Source organism: Lutra lutra, chromosome 12, assembly GCF_902655055.1.
Source record: "Lutra lutra chromosome 12, mLutLut1.2, whole genome shotgun sequence".
Lineage (NCBI taxonomy): Eukaryota > Metazoa > Chordata > Mammalia > Carnivora > Mustelidae > Lutra > Lutra lutra.
In genome coordinates this window covers 70747231-70766462 of record NC_062289.1, presented here as the reverse complement: position 1 = coordinate 70766462, position 19232 = coordinate 70747231, and the positions used below count along the sequence as shown (strand labels likewise).

Sequence of the window (19232 nt, the reverse complement as noted above, 5' to 3'; positions counted from 1 at the left end):
AAAGGGGAACCCTCTTACACTGTTGATGGGAATGCAAGTTGGTGAAGCCACTTTAGAAAACAGTGTGGAGATTCCTCAAGAAATTAAAAATAGAGCTTCCCTATGACCCTGCAATTGCACTACATGGTATTTACCCCAGAGACACAGATGTAGTGAAAAGAAGGGCCATTTGCGGGGCTCCTGGGTGGCTTAATGGGTTAAAGCCTCTGCCTTTGGCTTGGGTCATGATCTCAGGGTCCTGGGATCGAGCCCCATATTGGACTCTCTGCTCAGTAGGGAGTCTGCTTCCTCCTCTCTCTCTCTCTCTGCCTGCCTCTCTGCCTATTTGTGATCTCTGTCTGTAAATAAACAAATAAATAAAATCTTAAAAAAAAAGGGCCATTTGTACCCCAATGTTCAGAGCAGCAATGGACACAATCGCCAAACTATAGAAGGAGCAAAGATGCCCTTCAACAGACGAGTGGATAAAGAGGATATAGTTCATATGTGCAATCGAATATTGTGCCTCCTTCAGGAAAGATGAATAACCCAACTTCTGTATCAACATGGATGGGACTGGAGGAGATTATACTGAGTGAAATAAGTCAAGGAGAGAAAGTCAATTATCATATGGTTTCACTTACTTCAGGAGCATAAAGATTAACATGAAAGACATTAGGGGAAGGATAGGAAAAGTGAATTGGGGGAAATCAGAGGGGAGGCAAACCATAAGAGACTGTGGACTCTGAGAAATGACTGAGGGTTTTGGAGGAGAGGGGTGTGGGGGGATGGGTGAGCCTGGTGGTGGGTAATAAGGGGGGGCACATATTGCTTGGAGCACTGGGTGTGGTGTATAAACAATGAATCTTGGAACACTGGAAAAATAAAATAAAAAAATAAACTATACTGAAAAAAAAATGCAACAGATTTCTGTACATTGATTTTGTATCCTGTGACTTTACTGAATTCAGTTCTAGTATTTTTTTGGTGGATTCTTTAGGGTTTTCCATGTATAATATCGTGTCACCTGCAAATAGTGAAAGTTTTATTTCTTCTTTATTGATTTAGATACATTTCATATCTTTTCATTGTCTTGTTGCTATGGCTAGAACTTTCAGTACTTTGTTGAATGAAAGTGATGGGAGCGGACATTCTTCTTTTGTTCCTGATCTTAGGGGGAAAGGTCTCAGTTTTTCTCCATTGAGTGTGATGCTTGCTGTGGATTTTTTCTACATATAGCCTTTATTATGTTTAGGTTTGTGCCCTCTAAATGTACTTTGTTGAGGCTTTTTATCATGAATGGATGTTGTACTTTGTCAAATGATTTTTCTGCATCTATTGAAATGGTCATTTTAAAAAATCTTTTCTCTTATTGATGTGATGTATCATGTTGATTGTTTTGTGAATATTGAGCCACACTTGCAGTCCAGGAATAAATCCTACTTGACTGTGTTGAATGATTTTTAAAAAATGTATTATTGAAATTGGTTTATTAGTATTTTGTTGAGGATTTTTACATTTATGTTAATCAGAGACATTGGCCTACAATTTTTTTTTGGAGTATTTTTTCTGGTTTTGGTGTCACACTGATACTGGTCTCATAGTATGAATTTGGAAGTTTCCTCCTTCTTTCTTTTTAAATTTTTTTGGAATAGTTTGAAAAGTACAGTTATTAACTCTTCTTTAAATGTTTGATAGAGTTTGCTTGTGAAGCTATCTCGTCCTGGACTTTTGCTTTTTGGGGTTTTTTTGATTACTGACTCAATTTCATTTCTGGTAATCAGTCTGTTTCAATTTCTGTTTCTTCCTGTTCAGTTTTGGTAGTTTATATGTTTCTAGGAATTTATTCCATTTCTTCTAGGTTGCCTAATTTGACAGCATGTAGTATTTCACAATGTTCTCTTACAAGTTTGTGTTTCTGTGATGTTGATTGTTATTTATCTTTAATTTGTGGTTTTGTTTATTTGAATGCTCCCTTTCTCTCTCTTTTGATGAGTCTATCTAGAAGTTTATCAATTTTATTGATTTTTTTCAAAGAACCAGATCTTGGTTTCATTGACGTTTTCTATAGTTTTTTGGGTTTCATTTTTGTTTTTGTTTTTATATCATTTATTTCTGCTGTAATTTTTATCATTTCCTTCCTTCTGCTGGTTTTGGGTTTTGCTTGTTGTTCTTTTTCTAGCTCATGTAGTGTAAGATTAAGTTGTTTATTTGATATTTTTCTTGCTTCTTGAGATAGGTCTATATTGCTGTAAATTTCCCTCTTAGAACCACTTTTGCTGCATCCCAACTGTGTTCTCATTTTGTTTGTTTCCTGTACTTTCTGATTTCTTGGTTGACCCATTTATTGTTTAGTAACATGTTATTTAACCTCCATGTATTTGAATTTTTTCCAGATTTTTTTTTTTGTGGTTCATTTCTAGTTTCTTAGCTTTGTGGTCAGAAAAGATGCACTGATTTTTGAATTTGTTGAGGCTTGTTTTGTGGCCTGATATGCGATTTGTTCTGTAGAACATTCAATTTGCACATGAAAAGAATGTGTATTCTGCTATTTTAGAATGTTTTAGCTCTGAATATATCTGTTAAATCCTTCTCATCCACTGTTTCCTTGTTGTTTTCTGTTTGAATGATCTGTCCATCAATGTAAGTGGGGTGTTAAAGTTCCCTACTATTATTGTTTTACAATTGATTAGTTAGTTCCTTTGTGTTTTTTATTACCTATTTTAGGTGTTTGGGTGCTCCCATGTTGGGTGCATAAATATTTACAATTGTTATATCTTCTTGTTGGATTGTGACCTTTATTATTATACAGTGTCTCTTAAAATTTCTTTTTACAGTCTTTGTTTTAAAGTTTATTTTGTCCAATATAAGTATTGCTGCTCTGGCTGTCTTTTGACATCATTTGCATGATAAATGTTTCTTCATCTCCTCACTTTCAATCTGAGTCTCTTGCAGGCTACATAGAGATGAGTCTTGGTTTTTTAGTCACCCTGTCATCCTATAATACTGAGGATTCTGTTTGCTTTGTTCTAGTTGTGTTTCTGGGCCTGTGCCTGACTCTCATAGTGGGAACAAAATGATAACCATAAGCTTGGTGGTGACAAGGCTGAAATTGTTAATTGAAGATTGGTATGAGGTTAGCAGAACTGAGCTAAACAGGCAAAAATCTTACCGGTGATTGTGTAAATAGCGGTGACAGCCAAGAGGATGAAGATCGCCAGGTAAAGGTCCAATCCCAAGGCCAGCTTGATGAATATGGCTCCGGAAAATATATCTGACTAAAAAGAGAACAGTCAGAATGGGAAAGAAACATGAACTGCATCACTTAGCTCTTCATTGATGACTTCCCACTGGTATTTGCTGTACCTATACATGGCATTTCTGCAATTCAAATATGAACTCCTTGGAAGCCAGATCTCATCCTCAGAGGATTAGTTATTGGACAGGCCATAAGAAGGAACAATGAGTGAGTGAACAGAAAATAAGAAACGTCTACACTATAGCTTGCATAGACTACTCTTTCATGATTGTCTGCAGAGAAACAATGATTAAAACTAGAATATTAGATATAAAAGACACAGTAAAGCAATGGTTTTAAGGAGGAGGATACTTGAGCACATTTGAGGTAGTAGAAAATAAAAAGAAAACATGATAGAGGGGTAATTATGAAGCAAGTTTCAGAAACCTTGAGAAGAAATGGGATGAAGAGTAGGCACAGGTTGAGGGGTTGGTCTTTGACAAAAAGAAGACTCTTTATCTTCAGACTGGTGGAAAAAATGAGGCAAGTGTAGATTAAGTAGGGGAAGAGTGCTTCCTGCTTAAATTTTCTAGATAAAGTGTGAGGTTAGGGTTTTAGATAAGAGGCAGAGGTCTAGTAGATAAAAAAATTGTGGATCATTTAGAATAGTTATTTAGAGGACCAGAGAAAAAAATAAACACAGATAGAAAGATTGTTGGTTGAGGCTTAGAGGACAGCAGAGTCTCCTGAAGAGATCATGTCCACCCTGCACTACCTGGATGCTTGTGCCTGTAAAGTGTGCTTACCAGCTTCTTGGATCTTTCTTCAACACAAACTTGGGCTGGCCCCACTTGGATCCACCCCATCAATGCTTGTTGGGCTGGCAGAAAGAAAGGGCTACTTAAGATGGCAAAAGTTCCCGCCACAAAACCTGAGCTCGGACAGGAGAACAAAGACCCAAACAGGAATCTGAAAACCCCCCCGCCCTGGGCTCCAGTGGACCAATGGGACCCTGATGAGCAGGCAAAATATCCAAATAAGGGAAACTTGCCAAAAGACCCCTGAACTCCCCTCGAGACCCCTTAAAAGCCCCCTTCTCCCTGCCTTGGGCGCGACTTCCGCCACTCTGCTTTCCAGAGTTACGGAACCTCCCCCGAGGGTGCCCACCTCCTCCCGGCGCAACTTTCCTGGCTTCCCTTCTCCTCAGCCCTGAAACTTCGCTGGAGAGTGCCTTTAATAAATCTTGCCTTGCACCCACTTTGCCTGGTGTTGTGTTTATTTCTCCGGAAAAACTTTACAATGCTGATCCTCCCAGGTTCCATATCAAAACCCTAAACCAAACCAAAACCCTCAACACATCACATAAGAATGATAGTTGGAAATACAAAAGTAAAATCCCTGGGTGAATGCACAGAGTGAGTGGGAAGCTGTATTCAACCAGTTTTGGAGTTCTTCTTGGGGAGTTCAGTGAAAGGAAAGAGACAAGGAAACTGAGACAGAAGGGTTATTATAAGGATGGATCATGGAATCTAAGAAAAAGGAAAGCATGAGTGAGGTGACGGAAAGAATAAGATGTCAGGATTCAGAATGGAAGAATTAAAGTTAAATTTCTTTGTAGAACTTGAATTTGGAAGGGGTTTCACAGGGTACGGTTAACTTTCCCCCACAATTTGAAATAAAACCTGATGTTTTATCATCCCACTAGACATTTGTGTCAGTGAAAATCCTGTTCTTGATTATTTAAACTTAGAACCTGATTCTGAGTTACACACAAAGTGCTTTCTGCAACTTTATCACTGGGTTTTCAAGGAATTAAACTGCTGTGTAAATTGAGGCAAGATTTAAAATTGGGTATTTGCAAAAGACTTATTTACCATTTCAAAAAAGATATCACCTACTGAGATGCCACTCATTGTATCTGAGTTGCCATAAAACATACCTGTATCTGCCTGGATTTATAGCTGTCACAATCATACTGCTCTACACAGTGGGGGTAGTTATTTAATCACAGCATTAGGCCTTGTATATTCATATTGAATAACTTATATGTTAAACACACATTATCATATTATGCATTTCTTGACTTTAATTTCTCTTATATAGGACAGTTAAAACGTTAAATTGATACTTTTGACATGTACAAGCCTCTATTACCAGTGATTTTTTTTGTGGCAAAATAAATAACATGCAACTTACAATTTTAGTATGTACAATTCAATGGGATTAATTAAATTTACGATGATTCACAATGATTATAAAGTATTTCTCATGAAAAAAAGGAATATTTCTCATGAAAAAAAACCAGCTTTTTTTTTTCTGTTAAAAGATATTGCTAATGGGACACCTGGGTGCCTCAGTGGGTTAAAGCCTCTGCCTTTGGCTCAGGTCATGATCCCAGGGTCCTGGGATTGAGCCCCACATCCTGCTCTCTGCTCAGCAGGGAGCCTGCTTCCCCTCCTCTCTCTCTGCCTGCCTCTCTGCCTACTTGTGATCTCTGTCAAAGAAATAAAATCTTAAAAAAAAGATAGTATTAGGACAATTGTCATATCTGAATAAGGTCTATAGGTTACACATTAGTTTGTATAAAGATTAAGTTTCTGATTTTAAAATTTGCAGTGCATTTTCTAAAAGAATATCAGTGTGTTTAAGACATGCAGACTGAAATATTTAGGGCTCAAGGTGCATCATGTTTGCAATGATTCTCAATATAGGTATTACTGGAGGTTGAGAACCAGTGAATAAGATGATGTCTTTCAAACCTGGGACAGGGGAAACTGAAAACAGCACTGTCCTAACTCCTCATAATGATCTGTTTAATGAATAACTAAAATGACTCTGTTATCAAAGGGTAATAATACACAAAATGTCATGTGTAAGATTAATCACAATTAATATCACTTTAAACATAACCTTGCAGGTAAGAATGGACCCTTGCCCATTGTGTTTTTCAAGCCAACCAGAGGCTGCATAGTTATACCCAGGCTCTTGGCCTTTCCTGCTCGTCGCCTGTCCAGCTCCTTAAGAATGCATGCTCTCCCTACCACCAGGAACCTTCCACTTCCAGAAGTGCATCCCTCAAGTCCCTTTGGTCACTGTCATTTTGCTCCAGCACCTTATTCATGTTCTTTAAAACTACAAACTGTAGATGTCAGAGCCGGAGAAGAAGAGGGAGATCACTGAATCCTACCCATTTGTGCAACATACAGGCTCCTTTGCTTCTCTTGCCCTCTCCTAAATTTCCCATCCTGAGGATTTGTTTAAGCACCCCCTGCTTCCACCATGAGGATGATGTCCAATTCCACCCAACTGGGATCACCCCTTTCCCTGGATGTCCATAGCATGTCTCCTATACTTGTCCACAAAACCTATTCCAGCTCACATCTTAATATACTTTCATATATTGCCATAAAGTGCTTATGATTTCATGAGTAAAATTTTTATATCCTTAACTGTATTGTGAACTCCTAATGCACAGGAATCTTCATTATCTTTAGCACAGATACTCAGCAATATACAGTGAGTGTTGGAAAATGCTCATGTTGCATTAGGAAGCTCATGCCATCTAATCTGAGCTGTTGTTTACTTACAACAAGGATTCAACAGAAGAGCAAATATGAGGGTCAGCTTTTTTCGTGAACTCCTAGACCATAAACTTGGAGGAAATGATTTTATTCGTCACCAAACATGAGGAGCAAATGTTACTCTTTGTTTTCTTTTCTTTTTCTTTTTTATTATGTTCAGTTAACCACTGTATAGTACATAATTAGTCCTTGATGCAGTGTTCAATGATTAAGTATAACATGTTAAGTATAACACCTAGTACTCTTTGTTTTCTACATGTTTTGCTGAATCTTGAAATTCCCTTCTTTCTCCTCAATGATTATCTCCAAGGAATTTAGCTTTCCAAAAGCTGTAGAATTCTTCTAAGACTTATTTGTGACATCTGTATTATAAGGGAAGTCTTAGAAAATAAAATAGGATAAATGTAAGAAGTCAGTTTAATAATATGAAGCATTTCCTTCTGGTTCATGTGCCAGATAATCAAGCTGAAAATGAAAATATAAGCCCAGACTGGTTCCAACTAGGAGAATAAAGATGTTATTTTGCAGTGGAAAGGCAGGGGACTAGAGAATGTTTCTTGAATGAGACATTTTGTTTCTTCTGTACATCTGTTTTTTTTTTTTCCATATACTTAATGAATAGGTGGGTTTACACTCTGGAGCCTCTCATGACTTGTAATTATTTTACTGTATGCATGAAAGATTTCTAAAGCTCCTTTTCCCCCCATAAAAACTTGGTAGAAAGATCCTAGGTAGTTTAAGACATCCGTATGACCAGATATGTAAAGGCTAATGATAGTTTCTACACCCATTTCTCTGATTCTATCATTCTAGCCCCACCAAAATAATCTTAAGAATCAAAAATGCCAGGAGCACTGAACTTACTGAGATTCTCAAAGCCACAGAGATGAAGAGGGAGAGAACAGAGAGATATATCTGTAGTCGCTTCCCACCAAACCTCTTCCTCAGATATTCTGGCATAGTCATCACCTGCAGAGACAGACATGAACAAGGATTCACCGTCAGAGCCCAGCACATTCATATTATTCAACACTTACTAGGCACTTGTATACCTGCACATGATTGCTGTGCATGGTACCTTAGGAATGCAAAGGTTAGAAGAACAGTCCCTTGGGAGAACAGTGAGCCTGGAATAAACACAGACATTGAAATCTTATGATCCAGATAGGACATTTACTAGAAATGCAACCTTTGGCAATCGACAATCTCTCTGAACCTCCATTTTTCCATCTGTAAATTGGGAGTTTAATATGAAAGTAGATGTAAAATACCCACAACACCACCTAATGCATGGTGAATGCTCAACAAATACTTTTCATTATTTTCACTAAAATAATGTTGCTGTCTAGTAAAAACATTATTTATAAATAATGAACCACAATGAATGGTTATAATAAATTGATAAATAAATTGCAAATATATACTTGGGTATATATTTATGTGATTATCTTTTTAAAATTATTGTTATGTTCAGTTAGCCAGCATATAGTATATCATTGGTTTTTGATGTAGTGTTCAGTGATTCATTAGTTGCATATAACACCCAGTGCTCATCCTTAATACACATCTATGTGATTATCTTTATTGAAAAGAAGAGATTAGGGGTGACTGGGTGGCTCAGTCGGTTAGGCGTCTGCCTTCAGACTGGGTCAAGATTTCCAAGTCTTGGGATTGAGCCCCATGTAGGGCTTCCTGCTCAGGAGTGAGCCTGCTTCTCCCTCTCCCACTCTCCCTGTTGTGCTCTTGCTCTCTCTCTCTGCCAAAGAGATGAATTCTTAAAAAAAAAGATGACAAAAGAAACACATTGACAATAATACAATAATAGTAGGGGATTTTAACACTCCCCTCACTGAAATGGACAGATCATCCAAGCAAAGATCAACAAGGAAATAAAGGCCTTAAATGACACACTGGACCAGATGGGCATCACAGATATTTTCAGAACATTTCATCCCAAAGCAACAGAATACACATTCTTCTCTAGTGCACATGGAGCATTCTCCAGAATAGATCACATTCTTGGTCCTAAATCAAGTCTCAACCGGTATCAAAAGATTGGGATCATTCCCTGCATATTTTCAGACCACAATGCTCTAAAGCTAGAACTCAATCACAAGAGGAAATTTGGAAAGAACACAAATACATGGAGACTAAACAGCATCCTTCTAAAGAATGAATGGGTCAACCAGGAAATTAAAGGAGAATTGAAAAAATTTATGGAAACAAATGATAATGAAAATACAACGGTTCAGAATCTGTGGGACACAACAAAGGCAGTCCTGAGAGGAAAATATATAGCGGTACAAGCCTTTCTCAAGAAACAAGAAAGGTCTCAGGTACACAACCTAACCCTACACCTAAAGGAGCTGGAGAAAGAACAAGAAAGAAACCCTAAACCCAGCAGGAGAAGAGAAATCATAAAGATCAGAGCAGAAATCAATGAAATAGAAACCAAAAAAACAATAGAACAAATCAACGAAACTAGGAGCTGGTTCTTTGAAAGAATTGATAAGATTGATAAACCCCTGGCCAGACTTATCAAAAAGAAAAGAGAAAGGACCCAAATCAATAAAATCATGAATGAAAGAGGAGAGATCACAACGAACACCAAAGAAATACAGACAATTATAAGAACATACTATGAGCAACTCTACGCCAACAAATTTGACAATCTGGAAGAAATGGATGCATTCCTAGAGACATATAAACTACCACAACTGAACCAGGAAGAAATAGAAAGCCTGAACAGACCCATAACCAGTAAGGAGATTGAAACAGTCATCAAAAATCTCCAAACAAACAAAAGCCCAGGGCCAGACGGCTTCCCGGGGGAATTCTACCAAACATTTAAAGAAGAACTAATTCCTATTCTCCTGAAACTGTTCCAAAAAATAGAAATAGAAGGAAAACTTCCAAACTCATTTTATGAGGCCAGCATCACCTTGATCCCAAAACCAGACAAGGATCCCAACAAAAAAGAGAACTACAGACCAATATCCTTGATGAACACAGATGCAAAAATTCTCGCCAAAATAATAGCCAATAGGATTCAACAGTACATTAAAAGGATTATTCACCACGACCAAGTGGGATTTATTCCAGGGCTGCAAGGCTGGGTCAACATCCGCAAATCAATCAATGTGATACAACACATTAATAAAAGAAAGAACAAGAACCATATGATACTCTCCATAGATGCTGAAAAAGCATTTGACAAAGTACAGCATCCCTTCCTGATCAAAACTCTTCAAAGTGTAGGGATAGACGGCACATACCTCAATATTATCAGAGCCATCTATGAAAAACCCACCGCAAATATCATTCTCAATGGAGAAAAACTGAAAGCTTTTCCGCTAAGGTCAGGAACACAGCAGGGACGTCCGTTATCACCCCTGCTATTCAACATAGTACTAGAAGTCCTAGCCTCAGCAATCAGACAACAAAAGGAAATTAAAGGCATCCAAATAGGCAAAGAAGAAGTCAAACTATCACTCTTTGCAGATGATATGATACTATATGTGGAAAACCCAAAAGACTCACTCTCAAACTGCTAGAACTTGTACAGGAATTCCATAAAGTGTCAGGATATAAAATCAATGCACAAAAATCAGTTGCATTTCTCTACACCAACATCAAGACAGAAGAAAGAGAAATTAAGGAGTCCATCCCATTTACAATTGCACCCAAAACAATAAGATACCTGGGAATAAACCTAACCAAAGAGACTAAGAATCTATACACAGAAAACTATAAAGTACTCATGAAAGAAATTGAGGAAGACACAAAGAAATGGAAAAATGTTCCATGCTCCTGGATTGGAAGAATAAATATTGTGAAAATGTCTATGCTGGGACACCTGGGTGGCTCAGTTGGTTAAGCAGCTGCCTTCGGCTCAGGTCATGATCCCAGCATCCTGGGATCAAGTCCCACATCAGGCTCCTTGCTTGGCAGGGAGCCTGCTTCTCCCTCTGCCTCTGACTCCCATTCTGTCTGCCTGTGCTCGCTCTCCCTCTCTCTCTGACAAATACATTAAAAAAAAAATGTCTATGCTACCTAAAGCAATCTACACATTTAATGCAATTCCTATCAAAGTACCATCCATTTTTTTCAAAGAAATGGAACAAATAATCCTAAAATTTATATGGAACCAGAAAAGACCTCGAATAGCCAAAGGAATATTGAAAAAGAAAGCCAGAGTTGGTGGCATCACAATTCCGGACTTCAAGCTCTATTACAAAGCTGTCATCATCAAGACAGCATGGTACTGGCACAAAAACAGACACATAGATCAATGGAACAGAATAGAGAGCCCAGAAATAGACCCTCAACTCTATGGTCAACTCATCTTCGACAAAGCAGGAAAGAATGTCCAATGGAACAAAGACAGCCTCTTCAACAAATGGTGTTGGGAAAATTGGACAGCCACATGCAGAAAAATGAAATTGGATCACTTCCTTACACCACACACGAAAATAGACTCAAAATGGATGAAGGATCTCAATGTGAGAAAGGAATCCATCCAAATCCTTGAGGAGAACACAGGCAGCAACCTCTTCGATCTCAGCCGCAGCAACATCTTCCTAGGAACATCGCCAAAGGCAAGGGAAGTAAGGGCAAAAATGGACTATTGGGATTTTATCAAGATCAAAAGCTTTTGCACAGCAAAGGAAACAGTGAACAAAACCAAAAGACAACTGACAGAATGGGAGAAGATATTTGCAAATGACATATCAGATAAAGGGCTAGTGTCCAAAATCTATAAAGAACTTAGCAAACTCAACACCCAAAGAACAAATAATCCAATCAAGAAATGGGCAGAAGACATGAACAGACATTTCTGCAAAGAAGACATCCAGATGGCCAACAGACACATGAAAAAGTGCTCCATATCACTCGGCATCAGGGAAATACAAATCAAAACCACAATGAGATATCACCTCACACCAGTCAGAATGGCTAAAATTTACAAGTCAGGAAATGACAGATGCTGGCGAGGATGCGGAGAAAGGGGAACCCTCCTACACTGTTGGTGGGAATGCAAGCTGGTGCAACCACTCTGGAAAACAGCATGGAGGTTCCTCAAAATGTTGAAAATAGAACTACCCTATGACCCAGCAATTGCACTGCTGGGTATTTACCCTAAAGATACAAACGTAGTGATCCAAAGGGGCACGTGCACCCGAATGTTTATAGCAGCAATGTCTACAATAGCCAAACTATGGAAAGAACCTAGATGTCCATCTACAGACGAATGGATAAAGAAGATGTGGTATATATACACAATGGAATACTATGCAGCCATCAAAAGAAATGAAATCTTGCCATTTGCGACGACGTGGATGGAACTAGAGGGTATCATGCTTAGCGAAATAAGTCAATCGGAGAAAGACAACTATCATATGATCTCCCTGATATGAGGGAGAGGAGATGCAACATGGGGGGTTGAGGGGGTAGGAGAAGAGTAAATGAAACAAGATGGGATTGGGAGGGAGACAAACCATAAGTGACTCTTAATCTCACAAAACAAACTGAGGGTTGATGGGGGGAGGGGGTTGCGAGAGGGGGTGGGGTTATGGATATTGGGGAGTGTATGTGCTATGGTGAGTGCTGTGAAGTGTGGAAACCTGGCGATTCGCAGATCTGTACCCCTGGGTATAAAAATATATGTTTATAAAAAAAAATAAATAAATAAACTGACATTTTTCGTTTAAAAAAAAAAAAAGATGACAATTACATTAAATCCCTACTGAGAAAAAAGTCTGAGGTTATCATTACTGAATTATGGGATTAACTATGTGATATGTAAGTAGTACAAGGAGCAGCTTTCCAGTTTCTTCAGAGCAGGTTAAGCTCATGATTTAATCTCCCTCAGTATAAAAGAATACATATTTATATAATATCAAAAGCAAAAAAGGGAACACTTGGTGGCTCAGAAACTCTGTGGAACCCCCCAAACATGGCAAACCACATCCAAAAATACATGCATGAGTTCTGTGGCATTTGTTCTTGCACCAAGGAGAGCACACTTAAACAGAAATTGTTCAAACCTGGTACTAAAATGACCCAAGATGAGCAAAGAGACAATATATGGTGACCTGCAGAGGTGCAAGCCAGAAGGCTTATCCACTGAGCACCCTCATCTCAGGAATTATTCTAGGTTATAGCACCTCATGGTATGAGCACAAGCAGCAGAAGAATAAATGTGGGTAGTAGGATCAGAGAAGCACAGAAGTGGTTGGCAACATCGGCTCTGAAGAGGAGCTAGCATAGCTGTGGTATTTCCTACACTTAATTTAAAAAAGAAACTACAAATCTCAGAATGGCAAAAATTAGAGTGAAGAAAATTACCATGTGTTGGGAGGATGTGGGGAAATGGGAACCCTCACAATAGTGATCAGCAAAAGGACAGGTGACTGTAGCCATTTTCAAGAGCAATCTGATAGAGTTTAGTGGATTTACATAAGCCCAGAGATCCTGGAACAAGTGATATTACCCAGGTTTCATGACTAAGCAGAAATATTAGTGATTAAATGAATGCTGACAGACACATGAGAACACATGGAGATACTCACGTCTGCCTTAATGTATATAGGGACAAAGACCCAAGCTAGAACCAGCAACAACAGCAAAGCCTGCAAAAAAAAATTCAGAAAAGAGTACAAAGTTCAAGAGGCTTGGCTTGTGGGACTTATCACTTCAATAGCTCTGAGTCTGAAAATAAAATAAGTTTGCATGGATCTTGTCCCACTCAACCAATTATGAGCCCAAGACAACTGTGGATTCCTTTCCTTTGTTTCCATGATTCAGATACTACACCTTCCTGGGGCTTAAGGTGGGACAAAAGACGTTTGATATAAGGTGGACAGAAAATAAGACATCCAAAAGCGCAAGTGGACCCCTGAAAGGTCATACAATCTCTGCTAAAAGGACTAATTCTTGAATGGAAGGAATTATACACAGAGTGACAAAGCAATGAGAGAACTACTTGGTGATAGACTATTCCCACTGTCCCCCAAGTCTTGCCATATATATATAATGATAATAGTATAATCTTGTATTAACATTACTATTTACAAAGAACTCTCACATGTATCACTCATGCTGCCCTCACAACAATCAGTGGGGCAGATAGGATAAGCAGTTATTCCTGTTTAATGGAAGGGGAACCTGAGCCTCACAGAGATTAAAGAAGTCCAAGGTCACAGGCTAAAAGAGCCAGGCTCTTGGCAACCTGATAATCACACACACTGGGGCCATAGGGCATGTTGTTCACATCTCTGGAAGCTAACTCCATCCTGGAGTTTATGGCACTATCAGAACAAAACTTGGGCAATAGGACATGTCTGGAGACTTGGTCTGGTTTGGAGTCCCCAAAACTAATAAATCAAAGCTAGGGGCAAAATCTTCAACAAGGGAGAGGTACAAGAATTTTGATGACTCAAGGTCATTTTCTAAGCTCATCCATGCATGATCTGTTTACATGTTCACTGTGATCTGACTTTTTTCCACATAAACATCTCCTTCTGAGTGAAATGCACATGCATGTATATGCAAACCAGAAAGGACACAAGAACAGAAAAAGCTCAGGCAACTCAAGAATTATTAATGCATGTGCCCAGCCAAGTGCTAGATGACAGGGTGATATGCATGACATGAGAGGAGATGGTCTCTTCCTTAAAGGATTTAGTGTCTAATTAAGGGGGCACAGCTTCTACTGGCAAAAAAGTAATAGAGCAATTAGGAACTCAATCACAAAGCCTTGAAGATTCTACTTACTATATCTAAATCATTCATTCCTTACTCTGCTGTCACTTCCTTATCCAGGTCCTACTTGGTCAGTTTCTGTCCATCTATCTGGTACCAGCTCTAGGAGGCTTCTTTGATATGTGCCAAGTCTCATCAGTCATCTGAGATGGTTGCCCCTCCTGTGTGAGTTTTCTCAACATTCCATGCATAATTCTCTCCTTGTATTTTTTGCACCATAGTGAGCATGCATCTGTCTCTCCCACTGGGATGTAAGTTTCCCAAAAGAAGGGACCATTGCTTTTTATATTTTTCTATTCTCTGCATCTAATTCAGGGCTGGACACATACGGTATTAGGTTAGGGAGGAAATAAAAAGTGAGAGATAAAATGATCAAGAAAGTCAAGTAAAAGTGGGGATTAAATCATATAGAAATGACATTCCTGGTGGGAATACTGCTTGAGCAAAATCTCAGAGGTGGGGAATAATGGGACTGGACTGGCTCAGGCAGGCAGAATGAGGCCACACAGGGAAGGCCCTGAGTTTCAAACAATGGGTAGGTTACAATGAAAAATAGAAATCAAATCAAAGAGGAGCTTATCCTATACAGACTCCCAGAAAAACATACCTGGACAGAGTTTGGATTTAAAGGAAAAAGCCTATGATGTCACTTACATTCCATTCAAATGCTGCAGTGGCAATTCCTGAAGTCGCTCCTGTCCCAGCCAGCCCCACAAAGTGGCCACTGCCAATGTTACTAGCAAAGAGAGAGGCCCCCATCTGGAATCCAAGAGAATAGATAAGTATGAGTTAAGAGATCCAAATCAGATTCCTTAACAACAGGCAAGTGTTGAGATGTTTCCATCATGCCTCCTTAGGGCAGGAGTTCTGTGGGCTGAATCCAACCATTCACCAGTTTTTGTGTGGTTGATAAGCTAAAAATGCCTTTTTTCTTTTTTTTTTTTTACACATTTTTGAATGGTTTAAAAAAACTAACGAAGACTCATATTTTGTGAAATGATATGAAACTCAAGTTTCAATGTTCATCAATAGCTTTATGGGGACACAGCTGGCCTTGTTGGTTTTACATATTCACTCTGGCTGTTTCTGTCCTACAACAGCAGAAACAGCATTGTGTGACTGCAATGGACTGTATGGCTCAAAACTCTAAAATACTTACAGTCTGGCACTTTACAGAGAACATTACAGAGAACTTTGCAGGGAAACATTAATTTATCCACCCAGATACTCTGGGTTGAGAATGTTCTTGGATAAGAACTGCCAGACCTCCTGTTGGCCCCCTCACTCATCCTTAAGGACTGCAAAGGTGGATAGGAGGAAGTTTTTCTTCATTCTCCCAGCCCTAAGGACTCTCTTCTCACTTACTTCTTCTTCTGTCACAATGTCTACTGTGTTTAAGTATCAAAGACAAAGAGAAATCTTGTGAGTAGGCAGGGGCAAGCACTAGTCTTGACAAAACAGAACTGGAGTGTGGGACTGCTGCAATGCTCATTCTCCCATTCCCATCTTTCCAACCCTTTGTAAAACCACTTTTTCTATTCAGACATTTGGATCCAGGGGATGGGATTGAGCTCACTGGTGGCTATGGGATTGGTTGAGACTTGAATATTTCATAAACAGTCTTAAGAAGGCAATTTCTGGGGCACCTGGGTGGCTCAGTGGGTTAAAGCCTCTGCCTTCGGCTCAGGTCATTGATCCCAGGGTCCTGGGATTAGGCCCCGAATCAGACTCTCTGCTCAGCAGGGATACTGCTTCCTCCTCTCTCTCTACTTGCCTCTCTGCCTACTTGTGATTTCTGTCAAATAAATAAATAAAAAATAAAAAAAGAAGGCAATTTCTGATTGGACACTTCAGTAAGAGTCCATCTCAAGCTTGCAGTTGTTCTGCTTCAACCACTCTGGCCAAGTCACTTCCCACTCTCCACTTTCATTCCTACAACTTAATCAGCAGATCCATGAAGGAGGAATGTACTGTGCACCCACTGTCTTACCCAACACTCTGCGATGCTGTATGGATTCAGAAAAGAACATGGACCTTCTGGCGCAATGGGACTCTTGTCAAGGAGGTCAGACATTAAAAACCCAGCAAGGAAAAGATCAACTGGGGAAGAGTCAAAGAGGCATCATGATTTACAACATCACAGGGAACACACAACCACTATCATAACTGCATGGATCATAAGGACTAGATAGTCAGGCCAGAATGCAGGGTGAGACATCTCAAATGAGGCAGGGCTGGAGCTGAACATTGAAGGAGGAGAGCAGAAAGGGGGGTGCTCATCCAAACAAGAGGGGCAGCCCTGGTTCAGGATTGGGAACAAAGAAGGAATGTGTTGGGGATGCTAAGGAGCCAAGGCAGAAGATTCTTGATGAGGACCAGAGGAAAAAATATGACACAGAGCTGAACTGAATATTCTCAAATGCCACATTAATGACTGAAATGCACACGCATGTATATGCAAACCAGAAAGGACACAAGAACAGAAAAAGCTCAGGCAACTCAAGAATTATTAATGCATGTGCCCAGCCAAGTGCTAGATGACAGGGTGATATGCATGACATGAGAGGAGATGGTCTCTTCCTTAAAGGATTTAGTGTCTAATTAAGGGGGCACAGCTTCTACTGGCAAAAAAGTAATAGAGCAATTAGGAACTCAATCACAAAGCCTTGAAGATTCTACTTACTATATCTAAATCATTCATTCCTTACTCTGCTGTCACTTCCTTATCCAGGTCCTACTTGGTCAGTCTTGACATTACACTTTCTCTCATAATGGATGACACACTATCATTTACTGGAATGATAGGGCAGTACCTTGGGGTCAGGAGTTTAGGAAAAGACAGCAGCAAGTAGGCAACAAATGCACATAAGAAACTCAGCATTCCCAGTGTTTTCTTTATTCACTCTAAAACATGCATACAGGAAATTTGTCTCTGGGATACTCTGACCCACTTACCGGCCACCAGGCTATATCTCCACCAGCCAAGAAGAAACCTCCAACAGTGCCCCGGTTGGTCTTCAGCATCGCCTAAGCAGAAGGGAAGACATGTGAGGGTCAAACCACCACACAGGATCACCCACAGTGCTACAGATGCTCTGGCTAGAGTTCATAGTGGTCACTCTTCCAGCACTCTTGAAGATAAACATTTTCCTAGAAACTGTGATATAGCATCAATTTTTAAATTTTTAAAACACAGTAGACAAAATCATAGTTTCATAGAAATAGAAGGACTTTAAAAACTCATCTTCCCCAACTCTGTCCCAATTGCTCTGTTTCTTTTCATTTATGAAAGCAATGAGGGGTGTCACTAAAGCTGTGCTTGGATATAAATTTCAGCCTTACACATGTTAATAAAAATTAAGAATGAACGTACATTAATTAAGCACCCAACTGACTCATTTAGAAAGTGAGCAAAAGAAAAAAAGAAAAGAAAAGAAGTGAGATAATTAAAATAACATCTTTATTCATTATACCAGGAGTTGGAGATGCTGAACTGAGTAAGTACAAACTTCTCACTGCTGGCTTTGTTCAAATGATGGGTTTGGTACGAGAATATATTAACTGAATAAACATTATTTATGTCACACAAAAGACAATGATTCTGAAGGAAGGATAATGAAATCCAACAGCTGTTAATGTTCCCTTAGCTTTATCATATTGTCGCACCACACCTCTCCCTCCCTCAGACATTTTAACCCGTAAGCTTGGTGCCTACCATGAATACCCCATTGGACTCCTACATACCCATAGCCCGACAGCCATCACCACCATGAAATAGATGACAATGACAGAGATGTCAGCAGCATTTTGGATGCGCTCTGACATCTCAGGAGGACCCAGGGTCCCAGTCACAGTGCTGGGGCTTAATGTGCTGGCCATGGCTGCAGGTGATACTTTCCCATCCCAGGGATGGCCCTTTCCTTATATAAGCTCTGGGTTAATAATCAGCCTTGAGCAGGTGGGGCACACTATCAGAGCCAGCTTCTGGATATTTGGACCTTAAACATTTTCTTTGAAGCATTGAGACCCTGGTTCTCCAGCAGTCAGTGTTGAATTAAGTGGATTGTGGGAATGAGCAGTGAAAGATAAGAAACAGGATAAGAATTGCAGGTAAAGAGTGGGGGGTTCACTAAGTGGAAAGATGGGTTTTTAAGATTGACCAGGTTTTATGAAGATTAAAGAGAGATTATGGGGACAAAGAAGGAAGAAGGACAGAGTGAAGGGGCAAGAAAAGAGCCAAGAGGGTCAGGGGTGAGGGTCCTTCATGGGACAGATAATATTCTTCATAGAGGAATTATATCTTTTGAAGGTGAGGCTAATTGTGCATTTCATGGGTTCCAAAGTCTCATATTTCTCTGAAACAAGTAATCTAGTGGTTTTAATAGAACATTAGGACCATGGTGGCCCATGCAGGAAAGGGAAATTGCTCTACAAGCAGTGCTGTTGTGGGACTGAGCCAGAGGTTCTGACAATGAGTGAATCAACCTAAAAGCATGTAATAATGATTCTTTGATTTGTACTTCTAATGCAACCCTTTTCAAAGCTGAAAAGAAGGGCCATCTGTACCCCATTGTTCATAGCAGCAATGGCCACAGTCATCAAACTGTGGAAAGAACCAAGATGCCCTTCAACGGACGAGTGGATAAAGAAGATGTGGTCCATATATATTA

At 39.5% G+C, this 19232-nt stretch overlaps 1 protein-coding gene across 2 annotated transcripts in view; it reads right to left on the bottom strand.

Annotated features, from left to right (window-relative positions):
- LOC125082514 (solute carrier family 5 member 4) overlaps positions 1–18457 on the bottom strand; it is a 66720-nt gene extending 48263 nt beyond the window's left edge. Inside the window, exons 1-6 of one of the 2 annotated variants that reach the window (XM_047698236.1) lie at positions 18307–18457; positions 17518–17589; positions 15217–15321; positions 13371–13430; positions 7663–7767; positions 3152–3257 (exon numbers count right to left, since the gene is read on the bottom strand). In XM_047698236.1, the coding sequence (XP_047554192.1) occupies positions 3152–3257; positions 7663–7767; positions 13371–13430; positions 15217–15321; positions 17518–17589; positions 18307–18441 (583 nt within the window). In that variant the 5' untranslated portion in view covers positions 18442–18457. The remainder of the gene's footprint in view (positions 1–3151; positions 3258–7662; positions 7768–13370; positions 13431–15216; positions 15322–17517; positions 17590–18306) is intronic. The other variant, XM_047698237.1, reaches the window with a different exon arrangement.
- Positions 18458–19232: the final 775 nt, after the last annotated feature.